The sequence below is a fragment of the Onychostoma macrolepis genome, chromosome 05 (genome assembly GCF_012432095.1).
Source record: "Onychostoma macrolepis isolate SWU-2019 chromosome 05, ASM1243209v1, whole genome shotgun sequence".
NCBI lineage: Eukaryota > Metazoa > Chordata > Actinopteri > Cypriniformes > Cyprinidae > Onychostoma > Onychostoma macrolepis.
The window spans coordinates 17,723,663-17,744,012 of record NC_081159.1 but is presented as its reverse complement, the minus strand read 5'-3'; the positions used below and the strand labels follow the sequence as shown (position 1 = coordinate 17,744,012).

Genomic DNA, 20,350 nt, shown 5'->3' with positions numbered 1-20,350 from the left:
CGCACTTTCATTCATGAATGAAACACCGCTGTGTTTGCTTTTAGAGATGCGCAGCGGCTCAGCTGTTAATTTATTTAGAACTATTTTATTTAGAAACGTTTACCAAGCCACATCGCTTCAATCCCAGTATACATTTACCCAACTATTATCAAAAGTATTTCTAAATAAATACAACAAAACATTTCTTGCGACCTTACGTGAAGTATTATGACAAAATGCATTATAAAGAAGAATTGGACCTGTTCTGCAGCTGCATTAGAGCTAACATTAGCATCATGCTTCATAAGACAATTTATGAGATTAATAGTACACTTTTACTCAGAACTCACTTCAAACCACCATCGAGTGTTTGTAATAACTTCCTTTTACGATCACATGTGGAATTTGGTCGTTTACTGTTGTTAAAATATGCTATTTATAGCCTTTTATATCGCTGCACAAATGAGCATTTCAGATGTACACATTCATTCAAGAAAATCACATACAAATATCCTGTCGTAATCGTGTGTTTATTATTTTATATAATCTATAGTGGCTGTTGTCACGTTTATTTCTGCTGCTCTGCTGAAACTCACGTTGTTTGTGATGTTAACCGCCTCTCCTTTCTTAAGTTGCCAGGGATACATTCCAAGTATAATACATATTAGTAAAAGGATCTATTTAATTTTTATTTGTCTATATACACTTTGGGCGGCCGCGGTACATCAAAAAAGTAGCCCAAAACGGCTCTGTAATTTTTCCCGCGACTGTTTTTTCAAAATAGCCCACTTGTGCCATTACCCTGGCAACACTGGTTCGCTGTACCCTCTGATAGATGACCTTCTGCGCTGCGACGACGGGAAGAAGTTGGGGTCAAACCTTATCAAGCGATTAATTTGCGTTAAAAAATATTAACGCGTTAATTTTTTTTTGATTAATCGCATGAGTTAACGCGTTAACGTTGACACCCCTAATATATACACATATATACACAAGTATCTCACAAAAATTAGTTCACCCCTCAGATTTCATCAACCATTTTAGTATATCTTCTCAAGTGACAATACTATAGAAATGAAACTTGGATATATTTTAGAGTAGCCAATGTGCAGCTTGTATAACAGTACAAATTTATTGTCCTCTAAAAATAAATCAACATATAGCCATTATTGTCTAAATAACTGGCTACAAAAGTGAGTACACCCTAAGGGATTACAGCTATACGTCATTTAACCATGCAAAGCCACATGTCCTATTCATCATGTTCATGTTTTTGTCTGCTTGACAGGACCATACAAATTTGTTTATCTTGTATTAGAGCAGTTAAAATTTGGTGCTTTGAGTACAGTTATCTCATGACCACTGGATGTTCAACATGGCACCTCATGACAAAGAACTCTCTGAGGATTTTAGAATCAGAATTGCTGCTCTCCACAAAGATGGCCTAGAAGTTCGGTAACACCCTGAAACTGAGTTACAGTACAGTGGCATACAGAGGTTTTCCAAGAGGGGTTCCACTCGGAACAGGCCTCGCAAGGGTCGATCAAAGAAGTTGAGACCTCGTGCTGTGCTTTAAGTGCGGAAACTGGCTTCAATGCACTGAAGAAAAAAAAAAAAGAAAGTTGAGCCAACTTAAAATTTTAAGGCAACCAGCTTCAGCAGATTTTTGAGTTTTCTCAACTTGTCGTTTTAAGTTTATACAACAAAATTTTGAGAATCTCCCACAAAAATAATAAAAATAAAAATATAAGCTGGTAAAACAATTATTTTTTAAGTTCGCTCAACTTTTTTTTTTTTTACAGTGTGGTCTGGGGCGGCATGAGTGCTGCTGGTACTGGGGAGCTGCGGTTCATTGAGGGAAACATGGATTCCAACATGTACTGTGACATTCTGAAGCAGAGCATGATGCCCTCCTTTCAGAAACTGGACCGAATGGCAGTTTTCCAACATAACGACCCCAAACACACTACCAAGATGACAACTGCCTTGCTGATGAAGCTGAAGGTGAAGGTGATGGAGTGGCCAAGTATGTCTCCAGACCTGAACCCTATTGAGCATCCTCAAGTGGAAGGTGGAGAAGCACCATGTGTCTAATATCCAACAGCTCTGATTTGTCATTATGGAGGAGCAACAACCTGTGCAGCTCTGGTAAATTCCATGCCCAGGAGGATTAAGGCAGTGCTATATAACAATGGTGTCAAAAATATTGACACTTTGGACACAGTTTTGACATGTTCAGTTAGGGTGTACTCATTTTTGTTGCCAGTTATTTAGACAATAACGGCTATATGTTAAGTTAGTTTTATAGGACAGTAAATTTGCACTGATATACAAGCTGCACATTGACTACTCTAAAATATATCCAAGTTTCATTTCTGTAGTATTGTCCCTTGAGAAGATATACTAAAATGTTTGCTGAAATGTGAGGGGTGTACTCACTTTTGTGAGATACTGTGTGTATGTATATATATATATATATATATAATGTGACGGATCGGTGGCCCTCCCCCTCATCATCATCATCACCACCACCCCGTCCCTTATTCGCCGCCCTTCACCAGGCTCCCGACTGGAGTGGGTGGATGAGAGGAGGGGCGTGGGATCAACGCGGGCTGGCGGCGTGTGATGAGGTACAGCTGGACTGAATGAAGCCTCATCACCGCCGCTGTTAAATGCCCAGCGCGCCTCTCCTCGAGAGACCGGTCTCTTCCCCCGTGCATGCACGCTGGTGTCCTCGTGGGTCCAGGAAGGGTGCGTAGAGGGACATCGCGCCACCGGAGATGTGAGCTGCAGAACCCGCGGTCCGGGAGAACGCCGCACCCGTATTACGGCCGTCGGGCCAGGATGCCGGGCCGATCAAGTCCCGCCAAAGGCCGAGGAAGAAGAGAAGAGCCGCCGCTCAGAAGAAGCCGCCGCCCTCGTAAACCGGACCAGAGCGGGAGCGCGTGCGGCCACCGGACTCCGCCCTTCCTGGACCCTTCCCTTGAACACTGCCCTCCTTCACGAGCCCCGCAGCACAACGAGGACACCAGATCCCCCCGTTTTGTTGGACACTTCTTCCCCTGGACACTTTATTTTATCATTTGTTTAATAAAAGCCTCTCCAAGGCCTGACGCCACACCCACTGTGTCTGTCGTTGGCTCCTCCGTCACTATATATATATATATATATACATACATACATACATACATACATACATACATACATACATACAGGTGCTGGTCATATAATTAGAATATCATCAAAAAGTTGATTTATTTCACTAATTCCATTCAAAAAGTGAAACTTGTATATTATATTCATTCATTACACACAGACTGATATATTTCAAATGTTTATTTCTTTTAATTTTGATGATTAGAGCTTACAGCTCATGAAAGTCAAAAATCAGTATCTCAAAATATTAGAATATTTACATTTGAGTTTGAATAAATGACCATCCCTACAGTATAAATTCTGGGTATCTCTTGTTCTTTGAAACCACAATAATGGGGAAGACTGCTGACTTGGCAATGATCCAGAAGACGAACATTGACACCCTCCACAAAGAGGGTAAGTCACAGAGGGTCATTACTGAAAGGTGTGGCTGTTTACAGAGTGCTGTATCAAAGCATATTAAATGCAAAGTTGACTGGAAGGAAGAATTTGGGTAGGAAAAGGTGCACAAGCAACAGGGATGACCGCAAGCTTGAGAATACAGTCAAGCAAAGCAGATTCAAACACTTGTGAGAGCTTCACAAGGAGAGAACTGAAGCTGGAGTCAGTGCATCAAGAGTCACCACGCTCAGACGTCTTCAGGAAAAGGGCTACCAAGCCACTTCTGAACCAGAGACAACGTCAGAAGCATCTTACCTGGGCTGTGGAGAAAAAGAACTGGACTGTTGCTCAGTGGTCCAAAGTCCTCTTTTCAGATGAAAGTAAGTTTTACATTTCATTTAGAAATCAAGGTCCCAGAGTCTGAAGGAAGAGTGGAGAGGCACAGAATCCATGTTGCTTGAAGTCCAGTGTGAAGTTTCCACAGTCAGTGATGAACGCAGCCATCTACCAGGAAATTTTAGAGCACTCCATGCTTCCTTCTGTTGACAAGCTTTATGGAGATGCTGATTTCATTTTCCAGCAGGACTTGGCACCTGCCCACACTGCCAAAGGTACCAAAAGCTGGTTCAATGACCATAGTGTTACTGTGCTTGATTGGCCAGCAAACTCGCCTGACCTGAACCCCATAGAGAATCTGTGGGGTATTGTCAAGAGGAAGATGAGAGACACCAGACCCAACAATGCAGATGAGCTGAAGGCCACTATCAGAGCAACCTGGGCTCTCATAACACCTGAGCAGTGCCACAGACTGATCGACTCCATGCCACGCCGCATTGCTGCAGTAATTCAGGCAAAAGGAGCCCCAACTAAGTATTGAGTGCTGTACATGCTCATACTTTTCATTTTCATACTTTTCAGTTGGCCAAGATTTCTAAAAATCCTTTCTTTGTATTTGGTATATTGGTCTTAAGTAATATTCTAATATTTTGAGATACTGATTTTTGACTTTCATGAGCTGTAAGCTCTAATCATCAAAATTAAAAGAAATAAACATTTGAAATATATCAGTCTGTGTGTAATGAATGAATATAATATACAAGTTTCACTTTTTGAATGGAATTAGTGAAATAAATCAACTTTTTGATGATATTCTAATTATATGACCAGCACCTGTATATTCACACACAAAAATAAAATAAAAAAGGCAAAATTCTAATTCTATATTTCTATATATTTTCTTTTCATCAAAATGTCTACATTTTCTAATATAGCAATGATGGTCTAGGTTGCCAATGTTTGTGTCACTTTCTTTTGCACTTTTGAGCAAAAATGGCCGTTAGCTTACATTTTATTGCTCATCTCTAGTGCTGGTGTCTTCACTGGGGAGTTGCCATTATTGCAGCAAAAACAGGACCAGCACATTCAGTAGTGAACACACACGCAATCCCACGTGCTGCTCTTGGTCATTCCCACTCGCACATCCATGCAGCCATCTTTCTCCATCTTTTCTCATTCACTTTAACTCCCTCACACAAACAGAAACACACAGATCCAGCAACACACATACACACACAGACAGACAGACACAGAAACACACAGCCTGTTAAAACTGGGAAATGGGAACAGGGTGTTCTTTGGCAGTTGCCAATTGCTTTAAACCACACATAAAGATTCAGCCAGAAACAAATTTAGAGTTATTTATAGAGCAAAGGTTTGAGGAAACGCATCCATAGGGAGCAATCACAAACCCTGAGTCTGTGTGAAAAGTGTAATGTGTTGAGAGCGAACGCCCTGTGAGTATTAAAAACAGCTGGAGAGGGTGATGAAAAGATTTCCTGCTGCAAATGGAGAGATGTGTGTATGGATGCACAGAAAAGACGCACAGGAGATCTCTCTCAAAATCCATGCAGTGCCATTGCAGAAATCAATTTATTTATGTTATTTATTGAACTTTTTTTTTTATATGCACACAATATGAAGAGCCAATGTCATACACAGAAATAACAATTTACTTTTTTACTTTACAAGTATATTTTCTGTTTCATTCAGTCACGCGCACACACACATTTCCACACACTCATTCTCACAGAGACCCTTAATTACAAATGATTTCAAATTGTATTTGTCCCATTATAATGTGCACTCTTTTTTTGTCTTTTTGTCCTTTCTTGACATAGTTACATCATTTAACATCTCTTTCCTTCGTTCTTTGTTCAGACTGTTAGCTTTTGTTCAGGGGATCATTTCCATGGCAACGCACTGGAGAAACATTATTGACAGCTGAACAGGCAGCATGTTTAACTTTGAAGCAAATGGTGACAGAGAAAAGGGGCCGACTGTGATGTAATTCCACAGAATGAGAGGAGGGGGGAAAAAATCAGAGTTGAGAGAACAAGAAAAAAAGTGCAATAGAAAATACACAACAAAGACACGCACCAACGGAGGCAACTTTAAAGTGGTATAAACTTAGAGGCGACTCCAGAGACAAGGATGAGCACTCACTTCTGTCCATTTAAGAGTCTTGACAACATCCTGTAATGTTGCTTTTACAGTCATCTTCCCACATATTTTCTCGAGTAATGTGCTCATTATTTGTTGGTGCACGTTTAATGGATTTCAACTCCCCTCCTGACAGACCAGAATTTAAAACAAGAGTCCATTCCATCCCAGTCACATGACTGCAGGCATTATCAGGACACATCGAGGGATCTTTTCTATAGCTTCGTTTGTGTGCTTTTGCCAATTTCCCTTAAGAAAACATTTCACATGCGCTAAAAGTCTCTAAAACATACACACTGTACATGAAATCTACACATATCTTAAAGCTCTTGGTACATTTATAAAGTAAAACTCAAAACTGCAAAATCCAAGATGAACGAATCAGTGATTATACTTGCACAAGTTCATTCACAAGTCAGTATGAAAACTGCTCGTCTTTATACATAAAAAAAAAAAAAAAAAAACACAAGGGAGGGAACAAGTTTTGTTAGTGCGTTAATCATGTTAAATATGTAAATCTCTCCATTTTGAATTACACCATTTAAGCAAAGTACAGATACATTGTCATCATTATGATAATGGGGATTTAAAAAAAAAAAAAGGAACATAATTAGGTTGAGAGAGAGATGAATTACAAAACAAAAGTGGGAAGAATAGAAGCGAGAGAAAAGGAAAAAGTCAGAAAAGAGCAAAGAAGAGAACAATGGGCAGTGTAATTGTACTAAATAACATGTTGACCTTTTCCACTTCCACAGGGGACCAAAGAAAACAAACCCAAGGAGTGAAGGGAGAGCGGAGGGACAACAAATGAGAAGAAGACCAGGAGGGAAGGAAGAAAGAAAGGGCGAGAGATGACGGGAGCTTGCTCCAGCATGAGGGGAAAGAAGCACAATATTCACGTTCGAGATGTCTGACCTTTGGAAAGTGAGCTGGAGAGAGAGACGGCAGTGAATGAGCTGATATACACGTTAGCGTTCGCACATAAAAGAGGACAGGGCGGCTTGTTTAAATTAGCATTGCGACACAGCGTCCAAAGGCGTGCGTGAACAAATGACGTGTGTATGAGTGCTAAGTAAACACACTCGAGCGAGCTTGTCGGGCCAATAAAGAGATTCCTCGAGAACACTCAAACTTGTGCTGAGTCAGAAACACTCGCTTGGGAAGGAGACGAGACAATATCGCATTTTCCTTTTATCTCGCTCACAGACACACATAAACAGCCTCCATCTGCGTATGTGCGAGATGAAGAGCCTGGCTGATGATCACTTGGCAATGGCGATCAGACAAAGTGGCCAATATGCTCACTAATGGCCTGTCAGACAGATGAGAGACAAACTCCCACAGAAACCTTTGCTCTGCTCTCCTCCTTGACTGCCTCTCTCTCTCATTTCCCTCCCATCTTCCACACTTTCTTCATTTGTACTAGTCTCCTTCTTCAAACATGAAGACTTAGTGGAGATTTGGCCTCAGCCAAATGTGTGTTTGGCGTATTAATTGCGTGTTAAACAATAAGAGGGAGAACGGAAACGGGCTTTGCTGACAGAGGAACCATTCCAACATTTCATTGTCGTACACAGTTCTCCATTAATTCATTCCCTAACCGTTGGCAAGATAATAGGATCCTTGATTCAGTGTAATTTTTTTTTTGTCAGAACCGAAGTGTGAGTCACAGTATTGAGTCAGTGCAGGGGTGAGCTGAGATCCGACAGCTGGGGTGTAAAGAAACGTCAAGGCCTGATGATAAAGACATTGTCATATGGAGGGCAGGACTTACAGCACGGCCACACAACAGTGCGACTTTTCTGCCAAATTAATAAACAGGACAACAGAAAGCTCTTTTTCAGATTAGCAACAACCACTGTCCTTGTTGTTTTCCACACCGCAAGTCCCATATTCAAGTCTTTTTAACTTTTTTTTAAAATTTCCTTACATTTAAATTTGACTTTTTGTGTGGTTACTTGCTTTCTCGCTCTTCGCGTGTTGGCCGAATTTTCATTTCTGTGAATTTTAGCGAGTACTGCCACCCGGTCCAGGACGACCATTCGATCCCGTCGGCGTAAGAGGTGTGCTGTCCGCGCAGGTACTGGCCGTTCAGGTTGGAGGTGTGGCAGTTGCGGTACCACCAGGCACCATGGTAGAACGAAGCACAGTTGTTCTCCGAGTGATCGTTGTCTCTGTCTTTTGTGGTGAACTTCATTCCATTGTGCTTCAGCAATGAATCTCCTGTGTACAAATGCACACAAAAATAAATGAAAAAATGAATACACTTTTTCAGCAAGAACACTTTAATCAAATATACAAAAGTGACAGGAAAGACATTTTAAAATTGAACTAAAGATTTATATATAAAAAAATGCTGTTCTTTTGAACTTTCTGCTCACAAAAGAATCTTGACAATCATGTGACGCTGAAGACTGGAGTAATGGCTGTTGAAACATTCAGCTTTGCCTTCACAGGAATACTTTATATTTTAAAATATATAAAAATAAAAAATGTTATTTTAAATTGTAATAATATTTCACAGTATTACTGTTTACTGTATTTATTTATGTTTTATTTGTTAGGGACAGATACAATAAACATAGATGAAACTGAAACAACAGTCATCACATTCATGTACCATAGTGCTTATAGCCAAAGCTAATTCGCAACACTTGTCCCTAGGAGGGCTTTTATAAATTACAATTACAAAAATAAACAAGTAGTACACAAATTTATAATACTAATACACTAAACATGACTACAAGTTTGTTGATGTATCAACCAAGATTTTGTGGCTTTTTAAAATAATTATAATTTGCAGTAGATTTTAAATAATCAGGCTACAAATTAAAATATTTTACACCTTTCACTGAGAGAGCAGTCTGAGAAAATGATGTTTTACAATGTATAACTCCACAGTTTCCACTAGAAGCCACTCTAGTGGATATACTGCTTCCCTGTAATCTCACAAAAAAATTACATAAAGGCATAGGAGCAAGTCCATTTAAACATTTAAACACAAGCTTTACATAATGAAAAAAGACAAAATGAGCAAAGCTCAAAATCTTATATTTACTGAGGATCTGACAATGATGGTATCTTATTTGCTTTCTATCTAAAACTTTCAAAGCTCTGTTGTAAAGACATTCAACCTGATTAGTTATGCATTGATTTGTCTGAGACCAAATAGATAATCCATATACTATATGTGATAATATCATCGAATTTAAAAACAAAAAAGCATGATCATATGTTAAACAATTTCTTATTATTCTAAAGCTGGTAAGATTTGCCTTAATTGTTTTACATAACTTTTTAACATGACTTTTAAAACTTAACTGAGAATCTAAAAATCATACCAAGATATTTTTCTTCTGATACTTGTTCTATAATCTCATTTTTAATTCTGATGTTTAATGATTCTGTTACCGGTAATTATGTTATTGAAAAACATATGGACTTTGTCTTCTTAGTATTTAAAGTTAAAAAAGAGGCATCAAGCCAAGCTGACACTTTCTCTAAGTTTCTTGATAACTTTTCTTCAATTTTCAATTCAATATTTACTGTATGTTTGATCAAATAAATTCAGCCTTGGTAAGAGACTTTTTTCAAAACATTTAAAAAATCTTACCGACCCCAAACTTTTAAATGTTAATGTGTGTTTAAGTTGCAACATAACTGATTTGTGTGATTCTAGAAATAACGCTGTGAAAATCATCACAGAAAGCCATTTCACACAAACAACTCTAGATGCCCAGAAATACATGAGACGAGTTAGCATACACAAGCAAACTAGTCTCATTTCTCTGAGATAAAAGCATTTTCAGCATTTTATCTCATTTGGGTGTGATTTATGCATACAGAGTGGTTTGCTTTGTTCCTGTCTCTTTCCCTCACACTTCCATCCTTCAAGATCTCAACTTTTTGCATTGGATGACTCACTCTGCATTGAATGATTTCATCAGTCTCACCATTGACTTTTTGACGATCTTCTTTAAAGAACTCATGCTCAAACGTGTAGGTGCAACTCCATAATTAGCTGAAATGTGTTACAGTTTTTCCTCAGTGGCTTTGGTGCATTTCTCGGATCAGAAACGAAATTTTCAAAACTTCTTGTTTAACCTCCACATCATCTAGTCACTTGTGCACATCATAAAAGCAGTTTCTCATTCATTTGAACAAGTTGCAATTGCTTTGGTACATTCATGCAACTGATTATGAACATTTGTCTGCGGTTTCCTACATTATCAGTTGCTACTGTCATGTTGCTCAAAATGTATTATATAGTTCTCTGTGCAATAGTCTCACCCCTCAAAACATCTAGTCATTAGTTCATCATATAAGCAATTAAATGTAAAATGGTTGATGTAGTTGTCATAAACTGTCAAGCATATTTTCTAAACATTTCTATTAGGCTTTTTGTAAATTTGCCATGAACTGTGCAAGTGAATCTTGACTTTCACTAATGAAGAGAATGTAGATCAATCAATTATAAACCAGTTCTCTGAAATAGCTCAAAGGTGCATCTCATGAAGCTTCAGTTGGAAAGCTTATAGACAAAGGACAACACAAGAGTTACAAATTCTGAGAATGGATGAACATCCAGAAAACGATCAGGGTCAACAGCTGAGAGGAAGAAGAGGAGTAAGAATGCATGGTGGAAGGGAACAGAGGCAAAACAAAAACAGAGGAAGAGTAAGAGGCCAAGGACAAAGGCGCATATCAAATAAGGGCCATTATTGTGGACTATGTTGTCAATCATCTTACAATGGCGAGTGCAGCTAAACATTGGGAGATCGACCAAATCCTCAATACTGTAATTCAAACATTTCGAAACAGACTCTTTCAATCAATATCCCACATACAGTAATGTGTAAATTTGTACTTTTGAAATGGATATATGGCATACATAAGAAGTGCAGCCTTCTGCATTTCAGTACAGTAACTGTCATCCAAACTGTTGCAATAGTTTATATCAGGTAATACTAACAGAGTGCACTGTTATATTGACAACATGACTAAGCATTTTGACTATTTTGTTTGTGAACAATGACACAAGGACTTTTCATTCTGATGGCACTGATATGTTCATTGACAAATACTTACTTTTGAGAGATGAACTAAATATACAGGCTTTTGCAGGAAATCAATTGTGTGGTGCTGTTTGTACTAATTGTTTTGAGAAATGCACATACTTCTTTGCAAATATTAAGGATGATTTGAGAAATGCACCAGTGACTCAGAAAAAAAGTAAGTTGTTGTTTGCACTCAATAAGAGAATTTATACCAATAAGCAAGCTTGACATTATGAAGGCATACCATTTAACTCTAGATCCGCCAGAGGTCGCTGTATACCTAAAAGTGCCAGCGGGTAAATTTTACCCGCACACATGGCAACTGTTTTTATATGGCTAAAGAACATATTATTTCACTGTATTATGCCACTGTCTTCACAAAGAAGTGTCTAGAGTCATGAAATGATTATGTCTAGTCGTCAACTATATTTTTACCCTGTTGTTTTATGTTCAAGACTTTTTAATGCAGCCTACACTAATCCATAATGGTCAGTTGCCCCCCCCCCCCCAAAAAAAAGCCTGCACTGACAATGAAAATTAGAAGGTAGTAAATATTTGGGTGGTGTAATATTATAATACAATGTCATTAATCAATATATTAGGATAATCCATGTTATTTAAATTACTAAAATAGCCAATAGACAATAATGAGCAATAATAATTCACCCCACTGCATAAGATGATGCTATGACAAATTCAAGCGCACAGCTTCACCTAGGCCCAATTATTAATTTGTTTAGTTATATCATTTATAATTTGAATAAGAGAACAGCACCAATAAACTTAAATAAAAAAAAAAAAAAAAAAGTTTTATTCATTCATTACATCATAGATCGGATATTTTTTTCTTCAGGAAACGGCCAGACTATAAATAGCAACACAGTAGCGAACAATAAACTATATGGCAAGACAAAAATTAAATTTGACCCGCGCGGCGCTTATAGGTATAAATGCTCCGTTTTTTGATCTGGTTTTATCTAAATAATTTTTAACAACATTGGATTGTAAATTACATAATTTTAGTAAAAGTCAATGACTGGGAGACTTTAATGTTTTGTTGAAAATCTGTTATGTACATTTGAAAAACAGCCACGGGTAAAATTTACCCCGTGGCGGTTCTAGTGTTAAAAGAGGTTGGTAAGACTTTGTTTTCTCTTATGTTCAACAAGTTTGCATATATTTGACCAAAATACAGCAAACAGTAATACTGTAAAACTTTTGATCATTAAATATGTCCTTGCTAAATAAAAAAAATAATAAAAACTTACTGACCCCAAACTAGAAATTAGACAAACCTGAAAAGACACATTTTCAATTAATTTCACTAGTGATTTTCAGTTTTCAAAGATGAAGGCAACAATGATGTGGAGAATCTCCATAGAAAGTTACAAAACAAGTACAAAATATTAAATGAAGTATGCTGTAAGAAAGGAGAGCTAATAAATACAACAGACAGACAGAGAGATAGACAGACACATGCATTATTGTCTTTCCAATCCATTTCCAAAATATTCAACCTATATTTACTGCCTATTCTGTAATCAAAGGGTAAAAACATGCTATCAAATGGTTGAAACATCACCCATGCATGCATTAATTTCTATTTTAGTTAAAGGGTTTGACTGAACTACAATGGTACATCAGTGGATAATCATGCACATATCTCTGAATGATAATGGCATGGATGTGCTGCAGCTTTGAGAAGTAAAGAAGATTTGTATCTTGCAGCTTCTTTTTTATTACAGTCATTCTGTCAGGCAAGTATTTCGAGATCCAATATTCTTTCAGAATTCTGTGGGGCAAGGGTCAACTTGTGGGTCAATGACAAATCCTCTTCACTCAAGAAGTGTCTTGTAACGTCAGTCTTATCTGATGGCAACAGACACTGGGTGTTGTGGGCCAACAGAAACAAACTTTGATTTGGAAAGCCATCCTGCCTGCTGTCCACTTCACTGGATTTTTTTGGCAGGAGGGCAGGTGGTGATGTGTCTGTTGCCCTATAAACTGTTCCTGTCAGCACAACATGAACAGAGAATATAATCCAAACAAGAGCTGGAACAAAATGTTCCATGGAGATGGAGAGGAACAAAAAGAAAGTGTACCAGGATGAGTACAATAGAGGTAAATGTCAGGTGGTATTTCCAAACCACTATGGGATTTGTTCAGAACCAGTTTGAGTTTAACCTTTCATCCATCTTAAAATACAAGGGACGCTTCACAGAAAAGGATAACGTTTCTAGAACGAAAGCTCTAAACCTCCATTCCTCTTCTCTAACAGCCCATGACCTTGAAGATCTCCAATCTTCTGATCCGCAGTCAGTTTTACTCAATAACATCAAAGACAATACGCAGAGAAACGGATCCCAGACCGGCGCTCAATTTCCCTGCGGAAACGCGCGTCATTCAAGCTTGACAGATTTTGTCCGCAGCTATGGGAATAAGCCATTAGTCACACTAGGGTCGCACGGAGCCCACAGAAAATACTTGCATTGCTGCAGTTGACATTTCTGCATTAAGAGTGTTATACCCAGACATGTCCTTGCAAACTCTCAGATTCGGTCACATGCTCTTGGGATTCACGTTTCATTTGTCAAGGGGATACTATCACTATCGTCTCAGAAAGACTTCAGCTGATGTGGTAATATCACATGTGACTCTCTAAAAATGCTCGGTATAAATGTGTAACCTGCATAAAACATACCGTATGTGCACAAACTTATGCGTGGGCTTATTTGTGCTCACATGCTGGCGTGAATAAGGAGTCACCTTGACGCTGTCTGTATTTTGAGACGTATTGGGCCCCACCAGGCCGGCCCAGAGCACAACTGCCTGTCAAAATTCAATGCAAATGATCACAATAATATTCTCAGCGCTGTGATTAGGGGAGACCTGTCAGGCAGCAAACAGGAAACCCAGCAGCTCAAGGGCACGAAGACGCTGCCCAGCAGAGACCACCTGCTCACCTGACACCAGCGCTACAGACACAATCCAATTCAAGCCCGGATATACCTGCTGTACAGACAGGAGATCTCTCACCTCTCTCCTTCACGCTCTCTTCATGGTGAATTTGTGTGTCTTCCTCTGCACCTGCCCTTGAGTTCAAACTCAGAATGCTCTTTCTATTTCTGTTTATCTCGCTGCTCACTTGTTTCTTACATGACTCTGAGGAGCTTTCCAATTCAGTTTGTGTCTGTTCTTGACATTAGTCTTAAGTCAATGGTAGTAATCGATTGGGAGGCATTTTGTGTGTATGTGAGTTTGCGAGGACTGAGTGATAATATCAGATTTCTAAATAATCCCGATAATAATTGTTAAGATTCTAAGAACTTTTCTTTAATGGCAGCATTAAAAAAATAACTTGAGATGTGAAGGAGTTTGCAGTCTGTTTTTAATGTGATGCAATAAAAAGATAGTGTACCACAAAATAATGATAATAAACTTCTTACAATACGTACGTATGGTCCCTTGCAGACTGCATGCAAAAACATTCAACATGACCAGTGTAGTCCGATTTATGAACAAATGAGCTGGTTCTTTTTAGTGATCAAAAAAGATACATTGTGACAAGTATAGTCAGAATCATACTGACTACAGAAATCATTCAAATCAGCTGGTACTTTTTAATGAGCACTTTTTTTTTTTATTGAATCAAATCTGAATCAAATTGAGAGCTTGTGAATCAGAATCAAATTGAATTAGGGAATGTGTATTGATACCCAGCCTTAGTGTTTGTTTTTGTGTGGTGATTTCCCTAGTGAAAAAATAGTATGCTTAAATACAATTTATTTGTATGTACTTTAGTATAACTTAATATATTTGTGGCACACTATAAATTGGTATACTTAAAGTCTGCTAGATTGGAACAACTAATTTTGTACTAAATGCATTTTAGTTGTGCAAAAGCAGAAACTGAAGTTCAACTAAAGTTGTATTAAATATACTTGTTTGTGCTAAAGTGGAACTATTCCAAGTATACTTAAGTACACTTTAAATATCCACTTTTTATTTAATTTTTTAAATGCAGAATTCATTCAGCGTAAACTTCAAATGTATTTTGGTGATATTACAATTGCAATTCAATTACACTTTAAGAGTGTTGAACATACATTAATATTATACTAATAACAAACAGGTCATACTATCCCTTACTTTTACTGACTTTAAAATGCATTGCAAGTAAACTTGAAGTGTGCTAATGGCACAATTATTGTGTACTTCTAATGCAATAAATTAACCTTTATAAATAATGGCTTAAGAAAACTTAAGCAATTGCCTTTTGCTAACACCCCCAGCATACCAGTCAACTCAATTATCCAGAGAACATCAGTGGAACATTGGATACAGACATTTGAACACTGGCTGAAGAAAACACTGCGGGACTGGATTCAAACCCAGGTTGCTGCCACACACGAGCTCTCGCTTTACCAGATGCGCCACCAAAGCAGACATGTGCTGTGTAAAACTGCGATTACTTTGTAGTCTTTCTATACTGTTACAAATACTACTATAAATAAAAATTATTATTTTTTTCCCATCAATGACAGCACAAATTATATAGAAAAAGACTGTGAATCGCTGAAAAGTCTTAATATAGGTGCGTGGAAATAAACGTGAAACGGCCTGTGCATTAAACTTGAAGCTGTTAAAGTCAGCGGACACAACATTAAATATCATCTCCAGAATGTTTTGCTTCCCTTTTACCTGACATGATCTGTCATTAACGCTGCAGGAAACAATTGGATAAACCGGCATAACATTAGTTTTATTCTTGTACATGCAATAAAACACAGACAGTTCCGTTAGTTGGTGGAAGAATATGAACATACTGCTTATGTTTCAGTGCATGCGGAAGGAATAAAACCATCTGTAACATCTCTGCCCATTGTCTCTGCACGCTTCACCTCTCAGTGCACTCCACAAATGTTAATGTAAAATGCAATGAAATGTTTTGGCGGTTTGATGGTCTCGCAGTATGCTGCGGATTTATATGTAACGTATTAAAGGGGTCATATAATGCCCATTTTCCACAAGTTGATATTATTCTTTAGGGTCTTAATGAAAAGTCTGTAACATAGATTGGATACAATTTTTCATTGGTAGTGTAAAAAACACCTTTTTTACCGTCAAAAACAGCTCTTTTCAGAGCAAGCCGTATTGTGTCATTCTCCTTTAAATGTTAATGAGCTCTGCTGACTCCGCCCCTCTCTTCCGAGCCGCTCTCTGAGGTACTGTTTACTTTAGCGGCATTCATGGTGAAGCTTGCTAATTAGCACATTATTAGCAAAGGCAATTTGCAAAGATTAATTTAAAAACATTGTACTCACTTCTTCTGGAGGTAAAGCTGGATCACGAATGATTCACGCGAACATAGACGCATTTAGGTAAATGGAGGGCGCATTCCCTTCAGAACCAAACCTAATCCTCTTCAGCCGCTCAGATGACGGGAGTAAATGACGACTGCTATGTTCATTATTACATCCAACAACAAAACACCTCAATCGCTTAGGAGTCATTCTTGTCTACTGCTCCGGCGGTGAAACAACTGATGACAGCTCACTCAGGACGGGTCTGAGGTAAGACACCAGTGCAGTCTGTGCTAAAATACTACTGTCAATCAACAATCGTAGGAGGGGCCTCCATCCGTGTGATGTCACACGGACAGACGGCTCAATTTGAGAAAGGGGTAAAGATTTTAATAGATAAAAAAAAAAAAACCACTGGGTGGATTTTTATCATTATAGGGTGGTTGTGTACACACACTGCCAACACACATTTCAGTTCAAACAACTTGTAAAAGTGCATGTAACATTATATGACCCCTTTAATGGAAATTATTTTAATACATTTTGTCACTTTTCATGTAGTTAACGTTTCTGAATTTATTTGACATTTTAACTTTTTGTGTAGTTTTGAGGGCTGGTCAGGATAATTTTAATAATTCCTTTAATAATTCATAATATTTTGACAGCCCAAAGGGCTGCAGTCCACATTTCCAAGTGCAACGTTGTTGTTGTCCGTACGTGACATTAAAGAACCATTAATGGAAAAAAGTGTGTTGGTACAGGTGCATTGGAGTGTATTGGGAATATACTAAACTAATAAACCTTCTGATCAAGTTCGTGAATTTCTTTCACCATTTCAAATCCATGATTATATGTTGTTTACATTTCTTTACTTTTGTAACTACTTTCTATTTTGTGACCCTGGACCACAAAACCAGTCATAAGGGTCAATTTTTTTAAATTGAGATTTATACATCATCTGAAAGCTGAACAAATAAGCTTTAAGCTTATTAAGGTTTGTTAGGATATGACAATATTTGGCCGAGATACAACTATTTGAAAATCTGGAATCTGAGAGTGCAAAAAAATCAAAATATTGAGAAAATCACCTTTAAAGTTGTCCAAATTAAGTCCTTAGCAATGCATATTACTAATCAAAATTAAGTTTATATATATATTCACGGTAGGAAATTTACAAAAGATGTTTATGGAACACAATCTTTACTTAATATCCTAATGATTTTTGGCATTAAAAAAAAAAAAAAACCCCGATAACTTTGACCTATACAATGTATTTTGACCATTGCAAATATACCTGTGATACTTAAGACTGTTTTTTTTTTTTTTTTTTGGTCCAGTGTCACATATGTATGTAAAGCTGCTTTGCAACCATGCAAAATTGTGAAAAGCACTATTTTGAAGGGTGGTTAAATTATTGAAAAGTACTGCATCATTAGGAATTATTATTATAATTATTTGCAACTCAAAACAGTTCTTTTTATCTATACTATTTTTATACTCAAGTAGAACTCAAATACAGTGTTTTGTATTGTACATTTTAATCGTAACAGGTCAACAGAGGATTCAACTAAAATAAATTACTGAAGTATTACTTCAATATTTAACACATTAAATTGTTTTAATGCAAACCCCCCCTTTGTTACATTTGTGCTGTACGCAAAAGTTGTTTTTGGAAACTCTGCCCTTACAGCACCTGTTAACAGAAACATACTGGATGTTTCAATTCAAAAAATTACACTGCATCATAAAATAATTTCATCATTCTCAGATTTGAAATACATGGTGAGATTTGTGTCTTTAGCTGCAATGAGTTTCTAGACTTTAAAGGTTTCTTCTGAAAAATGTGCCAAATCAGCAATACAGATTCCCAATAGTGTGTACTCTACCGAGTTCAGATGTTTAGCAAAAGTTCAGCAAAACCGATTGTTGGTGAATTTCAGAGCTCATGAAAGTATAAGTATCAGAAGACTGACTTATCAAGCCCCCTTCACTGAACATACTATAGCCCAGACCTGGGCATTGTACGGCCCCCTGGCCACATCCGGCCCTCTGGCTATCCTTGACCGGGCCCGCATGAGGTAATTCGTGAATTAAAAGTCAATCGCAAATAGATGTAATTAGGTATACGCAATACAACCGCACTGCTTTTATTTTCAAGGCAACAGCTTTGTTTCCTGATAATGAAACAACTTAAAATCAGTTCGAAACTGATTTTATTTCTGTAAACTCATAAAAACAACAAAACGTTGCTTTTGTAAAATAATGAAAGCAGGACGCACTTTCTGCCATCTCTGAAGGAGCGCGTAAGAAAAAAGAACCGAAACTCAGTGTACAGCTGCCTCACAGACATGTCAAATAGGCTATATCTATAGAAAGTTTAAAATGTCTACTTTTAAATGAACTAATTCAAAAACAAATATTTCCTGATTATTGTAATCTGTATGAAGGTTGCATTTCTCTCTAAAGGCACGTCCAGTAGCCTACTCTGGAGATGAGAGAGAATTAATAAATAATTATCTCCTTTTTTCCAACACATTCATAAATCACTAGGTGACTTTTGCCTGTGCTTAGTGTCAAACTTTATAAGTGTGTTTGAGTGCGGAATATATTGAAGCTCATTGGTTTATTAGCTTTAATATTAACATGCGATTAGTTAATAATGACTTATATGAATGACTAGTTAAGTTGTTGGGGGCAGCCCTATTAAATAGGCAGCTAGACGTCTCTGTTAAAGTTTTTAAAGCATTTTAGCTACGCGTTTCCACTGTCGGATAAATTCTGCTTTCAGAACTGTCACGTCCGTAACGGAGAGATGTCCGTCCGTAACATTGATTTTTCCTCTGAAACACAAAAACGAAAAAAGAAAATGGGCTATGTAGGCTGTATTTTATGTTGTGAATAGCCAACCCTTTCCATCCGGCAGATATTGTTGCTTCTGGGCTGTATATTGTAAATCACAGAAAGTCTACAAATGGCCTACGTTGTCTCTCAAAAACTCTGGTCTTTTTTTGTCACGTACGTAACGCATGTGTATCCTATTTTCCTCATCGTTTATAGACTGATACTTTACTGATGTCTGGACTCTATTTTCAGCGGTTTAGAAAAATATAGAAAGATGGTTCAGTATAGCTATTGGTAATACGTTCTATGAGAATGTGTGTTTCAGGTTTTGACTGCGAATGTCACATCCATAATCTTTTGAATACTTGATTTTTTGTTCAAAGTTGTGATGGTAGTTTTTGCAAAAAAAATGCACATTTTCAAAACTGTTTTTGTGAGTGTTCACTAGCTAGTGGTATAATTGTGTGCTCCACATTTTCACTGTATGATTGTAATGTTCCATTTATAGAGAGATATAAAATATATTGGGCAGAACTGAGTTAAGTGTACTGGTCCGGCCCTCTGCAACCGCCCAAGTTTCTCACGTGGCCCCTTGGGAAAATTAATTGCCCACCCCTGCTATAGCCTATATTAAGGCTGATGTTAAAATCACATTATTAAAATACTTAAGACACTTTTAAGGGGTGAAAGAACAAACATATATCAATACATAGAATGTGATATTGTCTCTTGTGCCATAGTCTTAGGTGAGAACTCATACAGCGACCTTGTTTACTTAAATGATATGACAACATACAATACAAACAATATCCACTGACATACATTATATGGCCTCCATACAGCTACAGGATCATAAGATGAGTTGCTTCATTCATCCCTTATCGACCCTAGTTGTTGGGCTGAGTGAGCATGGACATGTCATTGGGGTTATGAAGTGGCATCCTCTTTCAAAGGTTCCGTCCAGTTAGTTTATATGAGTATGTATGTGTGAAAATCACTTTTAACAAACATTTTTTAACAACAACACTTTTTTTCAAACATGTTGTAGATGGAAGTAAGAACCTGGCTAGTGTACTTTCTTAAAGATGAATATATATTTCATCCTTCCCCAAATGCATTTGTAAAAAGTATAAT

The 20,350-nt window shown here is 37.6% G+C and overlaps 1 protein-coding gene across 9 annotated transcripts in view; it reads right to left on the bottom strand.

The window, feature by feature from the left end:
• Positions 1–5,431: 5,431 nt before the first annotated feature.
• Positions 5,432–20,350, bottom strand: part of fibcd1b (fibrinogen C domain containing 1b) — a 91,612-nt gene continuing 76,693 nt past the window's right edge. For all 9 annotated transcript variants that reach the window (XM_058774480.1, XM_058774476.1, XM_058774477.1 and 6 more), the window contains one exon: positions 5,432–8,238. In XM_058774480.1, the coding sequence (XP_058630463.1) occupies positions 7,970–8,238 (269 nt within the window). In that variant the 3' untranslated portion in view covers positions 5,432–7,969. The remainder of the gene's footprint in view (positions 8,239–20,350) is intronic.